Source organism: Grampus griseus (assembly GCF_964374135.1).
Source record: "Grampus griseus genome assembly, chromosome: 15".
NCBI lineage: Eukaryota > Metazoa > Chordata > Mammalia > Artiodactyla > Delphinidae > Grampus > Grampus griseus.
Window position 1 is genome coordinate 22,143,738 of NC_139009.1, and position 16,972 is coordinate 22,160,709.

Below are 16,972 nucleotides of genomic sequence, written 5' to 3' on the forward strand. Positions count from 1 at the left end.
TTTCTTTCGAAGACACCCTTCCTGTAAAAAAGATACAATAATAGTGCTGCCATGTATTGAGATTTTGCTAAGCATTCAGCACTGTGCATTATCCATATAGTTCCTTTCCTCACTAAGCCTACAAAATATGTATTATTAACAATGCCTAGTAAGTAACTTTAATTGAATACTTACTATGTACCAGGTTCTAAAAAAAATAGCTGCTTTTATTATCTCAGTATCACAAGTGAGAAAATGGAGGCTCCCAGAAGTTAAATAGACTAAGACCCAATCGCTAGTGAGAATCAGGTCTTAATCCAGGTCTATTCTCCAGTATTTTAACGTATATTCTCAGGTGGCTCTGTCCCTCTGCCTTCTGTCGTGCTGAAAAATCCTCTGTCTTAAAAAAAAAAAAAAAAAAAAAAATTCTTGGGAATTCTCCTGCGGTCCAGTGGTTAGGAATCGTTGCTTTCACTGCCAGGGCCCGTGTTGGATCCCTGGTGGGGGAAATAGGATCGGCAAGCCGTGCGGCCGGCCAAACTTAAAAAATACTACTAATAATTTGACTGTTGTCATTCTTTTAGTATGTCTAAATGAAGAGCAAAAATAGAAGTTACCTCAAGTTGGAATTTGACCAAAATGTTGCATTGATAGCTTCTCTCCTTAAGGTCCTTCTCCATAACCCTCCTGCCAGTGTTTGGTTATTAATCTCAGTGAATCTCTATTTGAGGAATTTCCTCCTCTTTCTGTTTTCTCAAATTTTATATGAAGCAGAATAGTGTAAAACATATTTATTTTTTCGATTGATAGAACATTTGCATTCTATTTCATGATATATCCAAGGTTGTTTTAACAAAGCAACGCTTTTAAGTTACTTAATATTAAGTAACGTTAAGTAAAACTGACATCCTGGGAGATATGCCACAACCATTCTATATTCTGGCACATCTGTCCCGCACTCCCCCAAGCCTGCCCCCACACCCCAATGTGAGAATCCTGACTATTTAGTTTTTTCCATCTAGATTTGTAAGGTTGCTCTTTCTTTGAGGGGGAAAAAAAAAAAAGATGCAGATGAGACCTCCAGCTGTCTCCCAGATGAGGCGGGCAGGAAGTAGCAAAACGTTCTTAACACAAGTCTCAAGGCACAATTAATCACCCATTCCTTTTTCTATGGAGTTTGTAGCACTCCCCCACCCTCAACTCCATAATTGCCTTCGATTTGCTTGGACCTTAGGATCTAGGAAGAAAGATGAGAGGAGAGGAGGGAAGCAAAATAGGGGGAGGAGAAGCGATTATAGAATTAATTTAATATAATTTACTCTGCCTAGTTCTTCATAATCTAGCCCTGTACTGTCTAATATGTGGTTGTTGAGCAGTTGAAATGTGGCTGGTGCAACTGAAGAATTTTTACTGCAACTGAAGAATTGAATTTTTACTTTTATTTAATTTAAAATTAAATACTGAAGGAGTGTAAAATATTTTTCCCTTATGTACCACATCATTGTTTTGGTAAGACTACATTTCACTTTAACTGTTAGAAATTTAGCATCCAAAATTGAGATACACTGTAAGTGTAAACACCAGATTTCAAAGACTTAGTATGAAAAAAAGAATGTAAAGTATCTCATTAGTTTTTATATTGATTACATGTTAAAATGATATTTTGGATATACTAGGTTACATAAAATACATTCCTAAAATTAAATTCACTTGCTTATTTGTACTTTTTAAATGTGGCTTTAGAAATATAAAGTGACTCACATTATATTGGACAGTGCTGATCTAGCCCCACTATATCCAATCTTATTTTCCATTCCTTCCTTCAGCAGGGAAGTTGCTGAGGGTCAGGAAGGAGAATCTGTACCTGACTCCTTGAACATCAAGGGAGGCATGGCTGCCTGGGTCACTGTGAGTTATGGATTCAGAGGTTCTCATTAGGGTCTTAGAGTAGTTTCCTGCTTTGGCTATTCATAACTACATTTCCTATTACCCTATAAGTACTTTGACCGTAAAAGTAATGCTAACTAGTAATCACGTGAACTAATTACCACCAAACATGGTAATGATTATGCATATTGTTACATATTGATGGATTAACTTTGTTTCAATTTTTATTAGTCTATAACAGTTTACATTCATTCACACTGGTAATTGGCCACTCAAATAGCATAGTCATACACTCACAACTTTAGAAATTAAAGTGACCCTACCAAATGTAAAATAGATAGCTAGTGGGAAGCAGCCACATAGCACAGGGAGATCAGCTGGGTGCTTTTGACCACCTAGAGGGGTGGGATAGGGAAGGTGGGAGGGAGACGCAAGAGGGAGGAGATATGGGGATATATGTATATGTATAGCTGATTCACTTTGTTATAAAGCAGAAACTAACACACCACTGTAAGGCAATTATACTCCAATAAAGATGGTAAAAAAAGAAGATATTAAAGTGACCAATTTATGAGAATCCCTCAATGCACTTTATACCATGCATTTCTTTGCTAGAATTGTATTTAACTTTTCAATAAATAACAATCAATGCTTGTTGAATCAGTGAGTTTTATAACATATCAAGGAATTAACCAGTTAGAAAATATGCTTTTTTGTGTGTGAGATTGCTTTTTAATATAATAATTGATGTTGATAATAATTTAGTTCTGGAAGTAGTTTGCCTTATTGTATAAAAACTTTGACATAATAATATAAAATTGTCAATACAAGCAGAATAAAAATTATCAGGAAAAAGGAATACCACAAATAGATTATAAACTCAGCATAGTTTCTATAATTTAAAATTTGGTTTTGAGTTCCTTAGTAGTCAAAGCAAAATAGTATGCAGGATCTTATTATTTGGGAAGAGAAGGCATATCAGTTACCCAAAGGAAGCATAGCTTTTCTTGGTACTAAATTCTAAAAGCAGTTTCTCATGTGAGTCATTGTCATAACTAACATTTTAGTAGCAAGTTCAGTAACATTTCCTATGACTGCATCTGATAGTGTCATCCAATCTGTTGTTTTTATATAGAAGTGAACAAGAGTGTGATAAATAACTGTGTGTTTTATTTTTACAGGAATTGTGGGAAACCAAAATGAGGCATAATCAGCTATGTTGTGAGACACCACCTACTGTCACTGTACATGTAAAATCAGAGTCAAATAGATCACATCAGCCTAAAAAACCCATTAACCTGAAGCGTCCTATTTTTAAAGATAGTTGGCCAGCATCTGAAAAAAATGCACATAATAGCGACAAGTCTAAACGCCCCAAAGGACCCTGTCTAGTTATACAGCGTCAGGAAATGACTGCTTTCTTTAAATTATTTGGTAGGTTTAAAATATTGTAATGGGGTAATTATAGAGTACTTAAAAATAAGAATATAAGATCTATTTTATCATTTTTATAATAAAGAGGATACTGTTATTTTCTATGTCAGATTTTCTATCTCCAACCAAATTTGCCTTTTGTTTTCCTTAGTCCTTTTTTTTTCTCCCCCTCAATGCTGGATTTTTGTTTGTTTTGATTACTTTTAGAGTAGAAATTCATCATCTAGCTTTTAGACTACTTAAATTCAAGTGTCAAATGTAAATTCTGGGCAGTTCAAGGTCATAGCATGAGTTTTGTTTGACCTAAAGTATAAATACTACATAAAGTCTCAGGTGAGCCAACTGACCCAGTGTCACTGGGCCTGAGGGGTTTCCCAGGACTTTCAGTGCTGAAACTGAGCAAACTGGCAAGGTTAGTCAACCTAGAGCAGTTTCAGTATTATATCTGGGGAATATTATTAAAAATTAACTATGCTTTATCATCATGCTCATGTAATGAAATTGAGTTTGAATTTGTTCAGATCATGAAACAGTGCTACTTTGCTAATAAGCCTCTTAAACATAGCCAAAAAGAAACTTCTTTATAGTACTTCTACTGGCCAAGAAAGAGGATTGGTTTTTGTTTTTTGAGGTAAGGCAGTAAGGTAGACGGAATAAAGGGTTGGATAGATGGATTCTGGTAAGTATCTGCGGGACTGAATCAAATCAAGTAGCTATCACTGTCTGGTAGATCCAGGTAACAGCCTTCCTTGCTTATAGAGGAAAGCATATGCATAAAGGAGGAGAGAGTTGGGGACAAGAGTGTTTGCCCTGCTGAGAGGACAGAAATCTTTAAAAAAAAAAGGAGGGCAAGCTGGTTAAGATTTAAAGAAAAGCAAAATAAGATAATAGAAGACAAAATGTAAATAATACAGGTAGAAAATGTTGAACTATAAAGATGTTCCTTGTCAGGATCTAGAATGCTGTTAATAAAAGTTTCCCTCTCTCTTTATTAAGAGTAGAGTGAAGTTATTACCCACAAACTTTATTATTATTTGTAACTGAATGTGAGAAATAGGAGAAAATACATGGCTTTACCATTTTAGGTAATTTAAGAAATAGAAATGGAATTAACAAGGCAGAAATTAATTATTCTTAAAAAAGCAGTACTTATACTTGGAACTTTCCATTTATTTGACTACATTGATGATATTTCTAGGATATAACAAGAAGTTATGCTTATTTAACTTAAAATGCAGGGGGAAATGGAAAAAAGTAGATCTTTCTCAAATTATATTCTGACAGCTACCCATATATTTTGGGATTATATATTTTAGCCTTTTAAAATTGAAATGAGTGTTTCTGACCTATTTTTTGGATGTTATTCATTTTTTAACAGTATGTTTGTTGATCTTTTTGTCATACTCAGTTTTTTCCAAAATTAAATGTTAGTTATAAATAACTAATGAATTATGAATCTCCTTTACATAGATATTTTCATGTGTATTTGGATAATAGATAATTGGACAGAGATAAGTAGGAGAAGAGAAAACTCAAAACTAAAAATACCCCGTACCTAAAAGGAGAAAGTAGTTAAAAAAAAAAAAAAGTAAAACATATTTAGAAAACAGAGTATTCATTGAGTCATTATGTCTTAAAGACTTATCTTTTATCAGATTCCATTTCCACCTGTTAAAGATTGATTTTGGAAAACAACAAAGGCTCATCTAGAGCTACCCAAGACATATTTCTAAAAGAGCTATAGAAATATTCAATAAATCAAACAGTTCTATCATTCTTCCTGCAGTCTGGGCTATATATTAAGGCAAATCAGATGGGAAGCCAAAGAATAAAGCAGTAGCTTTTTGTACAGCGCTTGCAATGGCAAACACGCTAAAGAACTGAAAACTACACCTTGGACAACCCTGGTCCTGCCATTTTTGTTTGATTTCTAAGCATCATTTGTCATCGTCTTATGTAAAAGTTAATTCTTCAAAAGGAAACCACCTGTTTTCAAAAGACAAGTCATAGCTATCTTTTGTTGTAGATGACGACTTAATTCAAGATTTCTTGTGGATGGACTGCTGCTGTAAAATTGCAGACAAGGTAAATTTGTTAACAGTATAATCATTAACCAGCATTATTATGTTACTAGGCTATCAGGACTTTAATGAACCTTATTAGGATTTTCTATCTTATTAATTAAGGTTAGGAAAAGAACTAGCCTACATTGCTCCTTCAAAGTGGAATCCATTAGCATACAACATAGATTCATTCTATCTATACTTGAGGCATTGTGAAATATTATTGATTAAATGACCTTAAACCCATATCTGTTTGATTTAAAACAAGAATCAATATAGACTTAATATGTTCTTTGTTTGGGTGGTTGGGGGTTTTTTTGTTCTGTTTTGGTTTTTTTTTTTAATTGAAATTTAGTTGATGTATATCAGTTATAGGTGTACACTATAATGATTCAAAATTTTTAAAGGTTATACTGCATTTATAGTTATAAAATATTGGCTATATTAGGCTTAATATGTTTTGATCAGAATTATTACTTTTTATCAGGTAATAATATCTGAGATTCATTCCACTAAGGCAGTCTGTTACACATTTTAATATTTTGTAGATAATTTAGATAAAACAAATCCCAATAATCTTGTAGAGTAAAATTAGTTTATCATGTTCTTTATTTAGGAATCAGTGTTTCATAAAAGAACATCATGATGCTGACTTATATACTAGGGATTGTGATGTTTCTATACTATTTAGGTTTAGCTCATCAGTTAGAATTTCAGCTTTATAAATGTCATCTTAGACCAGTTAGTCATATCAGAAAATTCAGCATGACTTCGTATTACATTTAAAATAACATGCTATGGGACTTCCCTGGTGCCACAGTGGTTAAGAATCGCCTGCCAATGCAGGAGACATGGGTTTGATCCCTGGTCCGGGAAGATCCCACATGCTGTGGAGCATCTGCGCCCATGTGCCACAACTGCTGGGCCTGCGCTCTGGAGCCCGCGAGACACAACTACTGAGCCTGCATGCTGCAACTGCTGAGGCCTGCATGCCTGGAGCCCGTGCTCTGCAACGGGAGGGGCCACCACAGTGAGAGGCCCGCGCACCACAACGAGGAGTAGCCCCCCACGCTGCAACTAGAGAAAGCCGGCATGCAGCAACGAAGACCCAAAGCAACCAAAAATAAATAAATAAATAAATAATGTGCCAACCAACAGAAAAGGGAATGAACAGAAGACTAGCTCATGATTTTTTTTTTTAATTTTGAAAATTAATTTTTTTTTTTAATTTTGAAAATTAATTTTTTTAATTTTGAAAATTTTTAGAAAATTTCAAACATACAACTTATAGTAGAGAGAATAGAACAAAGACCCTCCATGTGCCTGTCATCCAGCTAAAACAATGATCAACTCATGGCCATTCTTATTTCTTCTAATCTCTCTCCCCAAACGTGGATTATTTTGAAGCAAATCCCAGACATCCTAACATTTTATCCATAAATATTTAAAGATGTACTTCTAAAAGGTGAGATCTTTTTAAACATAATCAGTGTCACTGATGCTTTTAAAAATTGACAGTAATGCCTTAATGTAAAATATCCAGTTCATGTGGAGTTCTAAAGTTTTAAATTTTACAAATTTAAGCACCTTACAGTAATTAAAGTTGTTGGACAGCAGGGGGCAGTGCCTTTAAAGTAGCCAGGAGTACTGTACCTTAACACTCAATATATCAAGAATCCTCTACTGAAAGTTACCTTGAAAATTTGGAATCACCTTTGTGGCCAAACCTGTGAAGGTAGCATGAATTAGGCATTTTATGAAAGGGAGTCTATTATCAATATATCAGTATCATAACTTGTTTTTAACTTGCAGAACAGGCAGAACCTGGCATGGGTCCTAATAGCAGGCTAGACATATGTCTTCCTATTAGTACATTTAAAACACTTTTATTCCAGTGAAAATAGAGCCATGTTGTTCTAATCTCTGGTTAGAAGTTATTTTTCAAAAATTATTTTCAAAAGTGAGTATGGATGTCTGCAACTAACTCAAAGGGTTGAGGGGAAAAATTTTTGCATATACACATACATCAAGCCAGTGTGGCAACAGAAAAACAATTGGTGAATCTAGGTGAAGGATGTGTGGTTATTCACTTGATTATTATTTCAGCTTCTCTATAGGTCTGAATAGATGGCAATAATAAAATTTAGAGGTTAAAATTATGATTATAAAATTATAATTTAATCATAAATGACCCAGAACTATTTCTCACTGTTCATATGGATTAAAGAAAGCCAAAAAATAAGGACTCAAATAAATAGCTAATTCTATAATAAGGATAAATAATGCTTTATTTTAGCTTATAAACATAACTATTTTAAAGCAGTTTTACTATGAAAGCAAAACATTAATATTAACTTTTAACTTTTTTCCCTATAGTATCTTTTGGCTATGACCTTTGTTTATTTCAAGAGAGCTAAATTTACTATAAATGAGCATACCAGGATAAATTTCTTTATTGCTCTGTAAGTATGCTTTCTACTAAGTGATTTTTGTGCTAGTTATTTATAATATATACAATACCTTATTTAAAAACCTGATGTATATCTTTGAATAGGCCTTCCTGTTTAAAAGCTATATGTTTTTTTACTTTAATAGGATATTCTTATGTTCTTTTCACTGGTCTTATCCTGCCATACGCCTAACATTTATTATTCAGTATTCCACTTGAGTTTGTATTGTACCTTTCACATTTCCATAATTTATATAGTGTTCCACATAAATTATCCCAAATTTTCCTCTTTTGGACTTAGAGATTTTTTTAAAAGCCAGAATATTCTCTTTGAAATGTAATGTATAGTAAAAATTATCATTATTGCCCTTTTACACTGAACAGCTTGTGGAAAATGCTCTAGACATCTCAATATCAAAACCTTTTCTACCTAGTACCTGGATATAATGCTGCAGTTTGGAATATATGAATATAATTTTAAGTACCTAACTAGGGAACTACATATAAAAATATTTAAATTGAATACCACAACAACCGTTAGCACTGAAGAATTTATTTAAAGTCTGTTTAATTCAGAATCAAAGAGTGATTCAAGAAATAGGACTAGAAGAAATTATCTCTGCATGTTTTCAGCAGACACATTTCCCCATGCATAGGAAAATATGAACTCAATATAAAATTTGAGTTGATGATTGCTAAATGGGGGGAATATAATAGTATTAGCTAATATTGATATGTGCAAGGTACCACAAAAATGTTTTCTATAAACTCATCTAATCTTCCCTATAAGATACATTTTTTTAATTATCTCCATTTTACAGATGGGGAAATTGAAACTGAGGAAGATTAAGTACTTTCCAAGGTCACAAAAGTTAATCAGCAAATTCAGGTGTGACTTGCCAATGGCCAAATTCAGCCATTTAACACTAAGCTGCTGTTTACGTGTCTCTTAGTATTATATCTGTATGTTGATGCAATATCTATTTTATAGTTTTTTTTCTCACGTGAAAATTGAAAACAAACCAAAAGAAACTTTATTTAAATCTTACCAGATGCCCCAAATTGGATTTGACAAGTTTTGTAATGTTATTACCAGCAAAGCACTGTGTTAGCTTACACTGTGTAGTAGCATGTCAGGTTGCGTTGCATGTTGTATTATAAGCTCCATATGAAAAGTAACATGAATTATAATTTACATTTTTATATCTAATCATTCTTTTGATATAACCTCACTCAATAGTTCTCATTAAATATTTTCTCAGCCACAGTTCTAACTCAACTCCTTTTCCTTTCTATATATTCTTATAACACTCTGAATTTCTATTATCATTTTCCTATATCCTCTTTCAGTTATGTATTTATTTCATACTTGATTGCCTTTTCTACTTGACTGTAGACTCCTTAAGGGCAAGGAATGTGTATCTTACTTTTTTTGCATACTTCAGTGGCTGACATAGGAGGTTCTTAATTCTTTATTTGAATAAACATAATTAACCCTATGCAAAAGAAATGGACTCTGCTCCAAGAAAAATCTATTTCAAATTAGAAGACAACTTACATGTGTAAGAGACAGATATTTCATTACCTGGAGGCTGAAAAATTGTTAATATAGAATAGAATAATAATGTGGTCCTGATACTGGAGTACCATAGTCCATTATAGATTTTTCATTAATCTGCAAGCATGAAAGGGGCCAACCTCCAGCTCTATCTACAGTTTACTAAGAACTCTCAGGGATACTTAAGTGAGAAATTACTTTATGTAATTTCACAAAGGACATGATTTGACTCATATAACTGAATGGGTTTAACAATGAGGTGCTTTATAATAAGGTAATATATATATATATAATGTAATATAAGGTAATATTAAAATAGTTATTTTAAGGGAGGATAAAAATATGTACGTACTCATTTTATATTAATGTAACTAAATATGAATATGCACATGGTTAAAAAATATATATAGGAGGGTATACAATTAAAAGTAAGTCTTGGGGGCTTCCCTGGTGGCGCGGTGGTTGAAAGTCCGCCTGCCGATGCAGGGGGCGCGGGTTCGTGCCCCAGTCCGGGAGGATCCCACATGCTGCGGAGTGGCTGGGCCCGTGAGCCATGGCCGCTGAGCCTGCGCGTCCGGAGCCTGTGCTCCGCAACGGGAGAGGCCACAACAGTGAAAGGTCTGCCTACCGCAAAAAAAAAAAAAAAAAAAAAAAGTAAGTCTTCCTCATATCTCAAGACCTTGACCTCCCTCCTCAAGGACAGTTAACAGTTTCATATGTATGTGTCTAGAATAATTTTCTATATATGAACCAGTGTGTATATTACATGAATAGAGATGTACTATACACTTCTGTGCCTTTAAAATTTTTTTAATGTGAAATATTTACAAAAGAGTATATGGAATGTATACGTATGTGTGTGTAAAAGAATAGAAGCAAAACAAATACTCATGTACCCATGACTCAAGAATAGAACATTGCCAAAATCTTAGAAACTCACAGCACACAGTTTCCCAATTAGAGCCCCCTCCCTTCCACAAGTAATCATTTTCTTACTTTTCTTTATTCTATGTATATACCTCTAAATAATATATTATTTGGTTATTCCTATTTGGGGGCTATATAATAAAATAATTATACACCATAATTACCATTATCATTCTTCTGTAACTTTCTTCTTTTGCTTTATAATATTATTTTGAGATTCATTTCTATTGATACATGTAGCTATAGTTCATTTCATTTTCACTGCAGAATAATATTCTATTGTTTCTTATATATTTGCATTTTTTCCTACCATCTTGTGTATTTTGTGTATGTCCCATTTTTTTCTTTCTTCTTTCCCCTCCATTTTAATCTTATTTTTGATTGAGATTTTAATATTTTTACTTTTGACACCTTTTTTTCCTCTACATGTTTGGAAATCTTACATTCTATATCTATTCTTTTAGCAATTGCCCTAGTTATTTTTAATTACAAGACCCTTAAGCATTTTAACTCTAATCACACTTCCCAACTTCTATTCTCTTGTTTTGCAATTCTATTAGTTCTACCTGATGCCCTCCAAAATGTTAGACATTATTATTGTTGTTTTATAAATTCAACATTTGTTTAGATTTGCCCATATATCTATATATCTTTGATTACTATTCCTTCTTGCATCTCAAACCTTCCACTTGGGATCATTTGCCTTCCTTTCTGATTGCTTTTAAGACCCCCTTTTCTTGGGTGTTTGTCTCTTAATTCCAGTATCTTCACACTTCAGGGACTGTTTCTGTTCATGGTGCCTTGTTCCCTTGTATGTTTTGTAATTTTTTTTTATTGTGAGTCGCCTGTTTTTCTTAGAAGGTCATCTATGGAGCTTGCATTGTTTCCAGTGGGAAATCTGCTCCATCCTTATCTCTGTTCCTGTGTTATCTAACATGTCTTATTTTTTTTCTCTGACTGCTTTTAAGATTTTCTCTTTATTACTGGTCCTAAGTAATTAATTATGATATGCCTTAGTATAATTTTCTTCATGTTTTGTGCTTTGGAGTTCACTGAGATTCTTTGTGGGTTTATAGTTTTCATCAAATTTTGAAAATTTTCAGTCATTATTTCTTCAAATGTTTTTTCTGTCCAGCCACCACCCTTTAGGGATTGCAATTTCACCTTTATTAGGCTGCTTAAAGTTGTCTCGCAGCTTATTGATGCTCTGTTCATTATTTTTGTTTCCTTTTTTCTGTGTTTCATTTTAGATAGTTTATATTGCTATGTCTTCAATGCACAATTCTTTTCCTCTGCAAAATTTAATCTGCTGTTAACCCCACTCAATGTAGTTTTCATTGTACACATAGTTTTCATCTCTAGAGGTATACTTTCAATGTGTCTAATCTTTTTGAACATCTGGAATAATTATAACTGTTTTAGTATCCTTGTCTGTTACTTCTATCATGTGGGTCAGTTTTGATTGACTGATGATTCTTCTTATCTGTCCGGTTTTCCTGCTTTTATGCATGCCTGATTCCCCCCTCAGGTATTTGAGTGTAGGGAAAGACCGTAAGAATAGAGGGAACACAGTGACTAACATTCACCCAGGGCTGGAAATAGTGCCTGTTCCCACCAGCCAGACTGAAAAAACTTATAATTCACACTGAGTAATTCAGTACTGAGTACAGTACTCAGGAACGTCTTGCCTTAGTGGGGAGAAATTAGCCCTAGACTGAACATTGCTCCAGATCCACCTAACAAATCATGAAAGCAAGACTTGAAAGGATCAGACCGTTTCCATATAACTGCATCCCAGAGCAAAGCTCAAGATTGATAGGAATATAAAAGTATCCAGAACTCAACAAGGTAAAATTCACTGTATCTCTATTTTTGACCTACCTTTCTTTAATCATGCATAAGGTTGAACATCTTTTATGTGTTTATAAACAAGTTGGGGTGTGTGTGTGTGTGTGTGAACTGTCTGTTCCTGTCCTTTACCCATTTCTTTTTTGAGTTGTTGGTCTTCTTTGCTAGGTATCTGGCCAATACAGTTGAAGAAGATGAAGAAGAATCCAAATATGAAATTTTTCCATGGGCTTTAGGGAAAAACTGGAGAAAATTATTCCCTGATTTCTTAAAGTTAAGGGACAAACTCTGGGATAGAATTGACTATAGGGCTATTGTAAGCCGGCGATGCTGTGAGGAGGTAAGATTTTTACATGCGTTTTATATATATAATCTCTGTCTTCTCTTTATGTAGTTTTCCTTTTATGTTTTTTAATGTGCTTCTAATGTTTCATTTTTTTTTGTATATGAAGTGTAAACCATTAACCTTGATGATTAACATGAGTACAACTTTTATATTACAATGTTGATGTTTTAATTTTATACCACAATAATTAAAAATTGTCATTTCTGTTTTTCAGAGCAGCCTAGTTCTGTAGAAAGTATTTTTATTTTAGAGTGTTTCTCTAAAAAGATCACCAGTATATTGGGAAAGAATAGCATGCACATTCCAAAATACATCATGGTAATAACATTGGAGCTGAATAATAATTTCCATTAAATAATTTCTGTTGAAGTATCAAAATTTCAAGTTCCCAAGGTTAAATGTGAACTACATGGTATAAAATAAGTTTAAAAACTATACCTCTTTTCATAAAGCATACATAAAGTTTCCTTGATGCCAGATTCTATTAATATAAAGCAGAAAGACACTAAAAGTTAAAAGATTATTTTATCTAATGTTCTGGTTTTCAGTAAAGGAAGTTAATGTTTCAAACTAAAAAAATTTGGAGTAGAAAATTAAATGGAAGGCAATGATCACTATAAGCCAGTACTAGTTCAAAGAAGTTTGGTAAATGTGGGCTAGATAATGCTGTAATTAAATGAAGTCATATGGGACTTCCCTGGTGGCGCAGTGGTTAAGAATCCGCCTGCCAATGCAGGGGACACAGGTTCAATACCTGGTCCGGGAAGAACCCACATGCTGTGGAGCAACTAAGCCCATGCACCACAACTACTGAGCCTGTGCTCTAGAGCAGGGGTCGCCAACCCCTGGTACTGGTCCACAGCATGTTAGGAACTGAGCAACACAGCAGTAAGTGAGCAGTGGGGGAGTGAGCGAAGCTTTGTCTGCCGCTCCCCATTGCTCGCATTACCACCTGAACCATCCACCCCCACCAGTGGAAAAATCGTCTTCCATGAAACCAGTGCCTGGTGCCAAAAAGGTTGGGGACCTCTGCTCTAGAGCCCACGAACCACAACTACCGAGCCCACACGCTACAACTACTGAAGTCTGCGTGCTCTAGGGCCCATGTAGCCACAACTACCGAGCCTGCATGCTGCAACTATTGAAGCCTGCGCACCTAGAGCCCGTGCTCCGCAACAAGAGAAGCCACCGCAATGAGAAGCCCGCGCACCGCAAAGAAGAGTAGTCCCCACTCGCTGCAACTAGAGAAAGCCCGCGTGCAGCAACGAAGACCCAACGCAGCCAAAAAAAAAAAAAAAAAAAAAATGAAGTCATATCTAGTTTAATGACTACAGGCCAAAGGAACCAATTAATGGATTAGTGTCAGACCTGAGGGGAGACTTCAGAGCTAAAAACTATAAAAATCTTAAAACATAGGGGTTACATCTTCATGACCTTGGATTAGGTTTCTTAGATATAATACCAGAAGCACAAGCAAGAATAGGAAATATAGATAAAATGGACATCATCAAAATTTTAAACTTTTGTTCTTCAAAGGACACCATTAAGAAAGTGAAGAGACAACCCACAAACTGGAAGAAAAATTTTGCAAATCATCTGTTTTATAAGGCACTTATATCTAAAATATATAAACAGCTCTTACAACTCAGTATTAAAGAGACAACCCAATTTTTTAAAGGGCAAAGGATCTGAATATGTATTTCTTCAAAAAAGATATTCAGATGGGCATAAAAGCACATGAAAAGATGCTCAACATCATTAGCCATCAGAAAAATGGCAAACTCAAAAACACAAGGAGATTTCACTTTATACCCACTAGGATGACTATAATTTTTTTTTAAAAAAGACAGACAATAACAAGTATTGGTAAGGATGTGGAGAAATTGGAATCCTTATACACTTCTGGTGGGATTGTAAAATCATGTAGTTGCTTTGGAAAACAGTCTGGCATTTCCTCAAAATGCTAAAGAGAGTTACCATGTGACCCAGCAATTCCACTCCTAGTTTTATACTCAACAGAAATGAAAACTATGTCCACACAAAAACTTGTGCATGAATGTTCATAGCAAGCAGCCTTATTCATAATGGTCAATAGTTGTGAAAACAGTCGAAATGTCCAGCAGCTAATTAATGGATCGACAAAATATCTATACAATGATATATTACTTGACAATTAAAAGGAATAAAGTACTGATACATGTTACAAAGTGGATGAACCCTGAAAACATTATGCTAAATGAAAGAAGCCAGTCCCCAAAGGACCACATATTGTATGGTTTCATTTATATCAACTGTAAAGAATATATAATCCAAAGTGACAGAAAGTGGTTGCCTAGGGATGAAGGGAGAGAGGAATGCAGTAACAGTGCCTGACTTGTAGGCGCTCAGTAAATATAGCTGACTGACAGAATGAATGGAACTTAAAGCTTCTGATTCTTTTTCATACCTTCTTATCTGTGAAGACAAACAACAACAAGGACCTAATGTATAGCACAGGGAACTATATTCAATATCTTGTAGTAACCAATAATGGAAGAGAATCTGAAAAAATATATAACTGAATCACTTTGCTGTACACCTGAAACATTGTATATCAACTATACTTGATTAAAAACTTTTTTTAAATAAACAAAACTATAAAACAATTCTTGGGCTTCCCTGGTGGTGCAGCAGTTAAGAATCCGCCTGCCAATGTGGGGGACATGGGTTCGAGCCCTAGTCTGGGAAGATCCCACATGCCGCGGAGCAACTAAGCCCATGTGCCACAACTACTGAAGCCCACATGCCTAGAGCCCGTGCTCTGCAGCAAAGAGAAGCCACCGCAATGAGAAGCCTGTGCACCACAACGAAGAGTAGCCCCCACTCGCCGCAACTAGAGAAAGCCCGTGTGCAGCAACAATGCAGCCAAAAATCAATAAAATTTAAAAAAACAATTCTTTTATTTTTTGGATGTTGGGGGTAGGAATTTATTAATTTATTTATTTTTGCTGTGTTAGGTCTTCGTTTCTGTGCGAAGGCTTCCTCTAGTTGTGGCAAGCGGGGGCCACTCTTCATTGTGGTGCACGGGCCTCTCACTATCGCGGCCTCTCTTGTGGAGCACAGGCTCCAGACGCGCAGGCTCAGTACTTGTGGCTCATAGGCCTAGTTGCTCCGCGGCATGTGGGATCCTCCCAGACCAGGGCTCGAACCCGTGTCCCCTGCATTAGCAGGCAGATTCTCAACCACTGCGCCACCAAGGAAGCCCTCCAAAAAATAATTCTTTACCGAGCTCACCTAGCACTGACCCTTATCCAGATAGATAAGCTAGATAAAGATAAGATCTTTTTTTTTTTGATTGTTCCAACCAGGTACATTTGAATCATATTGGTGTACAGAAAAAGAAATTACCTAGTAGATTTTATCCTGTTCTCTTAAGTATTCATTTAACAGCTAATTTATGAGTAAGACACTAAGTTCAGTGTTGTGGAGGTTTATTATAAAGAAGTATTACATCATCCTTGCCCTGAAGTTTGCTGCATTATAGTAGCAAGACATGCTGTTAGAAATTTAGTTTTCTATGCATTTGTTATTAAGAGTCCAGTACTGGCATACTGTCAACCCATTTTTTAGTCACATATCCTAAAATAAACTCAAGTTATGATAGTAGCCACAAACTGGCTTACAGTAATTATACTATACACTTGCATTGTGCTTTACAAATTTATATTTTCATATAAATTATCTTCTTATCCTTACAAAAATACTTGTGAGGACCAAGGAGGTTGAGATTTACTCAAGATCATATATCAGTTAAGTGGCAGAGCCAGAACTTGACTTCACATCTAATGGCTTCCCAGTGTTCTGTTTTCTCTGACATCTAGCCTCCATCTCTTATGTTGGTTAGTTTAGAAAGTGCACTTATATCTATTATGTTATCTCAGGAATTAAATAGCATAATAGGTAAGTGTGCATGCATTTTTCTAGGTGGGTTAACATGTGGAGAGACTACGATGTCTAGCTTATTGCAGAAAGAACAGTACCAAATCTTCTATATTGTGCCCTTTACTTCATATTTCCCTCTGCTCTTTTCACTAGACTTTGCTATATAGGATTCCTACAAAAATCATATTGCTGAAGGCTCCTAATGTTAGTGGCCTCTAATTCTTAAATATTTTCATCTATCATTAAAAAATATTTAATGACTGCATAATATTGTGGAGAAGGCATTTGAAAGCGGTGTATGAGAAACTATTCCTGTCCAGAGGGGGCTTTCGGCAGAATAGGTTACATGCATAAAAAGGTACATCTGGGGCTTCCCTGGTGGCGCAGTGGTTGAGAGTCCGCCTGCCGATGCAGGGGACACGGGTTCATGCCCCGGTCCGGGAAGATCCCACATGCCGTGGAGCGGCTGGGCCTGTGAGCCATGGATGCTGAACCTGTGCATCCGGAGCCTGTGCTCCGCAATGGGAGAGGCCACAACAGTGAGAGGCCCGCGTACCGCA

The 16,972-nt window shown here is 35.3% G+C and overlaps 2 protein-coding genes across 2 annotated transcripts in view; one reads left to right on the forward strand and one right to left on the reverse strand.

The window, feature by feature from the left end:
• The first annotated feature begins 1,805 nt into the window (after positions 1–1,805).
• Positions 1,806–16,972, forward strand: part of SPDYA (speedy/RINGO cell cycle regulator family member A) — a 30,960-nt gene continuing 15,793 nt past the window's right edge. Inside the window, exons 1-5 of the mRNA XM_082672650.1 lie at positions 1,806–1,887; positions 3,048–3,300; positions 5,327–5,385; positions 7,740–7,825; positions 12,314–12,485. Of these exons, the coding sequence (XP_082528776.1) occupies positions 1,870–1,887; positions 3,048–3,300; positions 5,327–5,385; positions 7,740–7,825; positions 12,314–12,485 (588 nt within the window). The 5' untranslated portion in view covers positions 1,806–1,869. The remainder of the gene's footprint in view (positions 1,888–3,047; positions 3,301–5,326; positions 5,386–7,739; positions 7,826–12,313; positions 12,486–16,972) is intronic.
• Positions 8,951–16,972, reverse strand: part of TRMT61B (tRNA methyltransferase 61B) — a 42,367-nt gene continuing 34,345 nt past the window's right edge. The window contains exon 7 of the mRNA XM_082672647.1: positions 8,951–9,994. Coding sequence (XP_082528773.1) covers positions 9,723–9,994 — 272 coding nt within the window. The 3' untranslated portion in view covers positions 8,951–9,722. The remainder of the gene's footprint in view (positions 9,995–16,972) is intronic.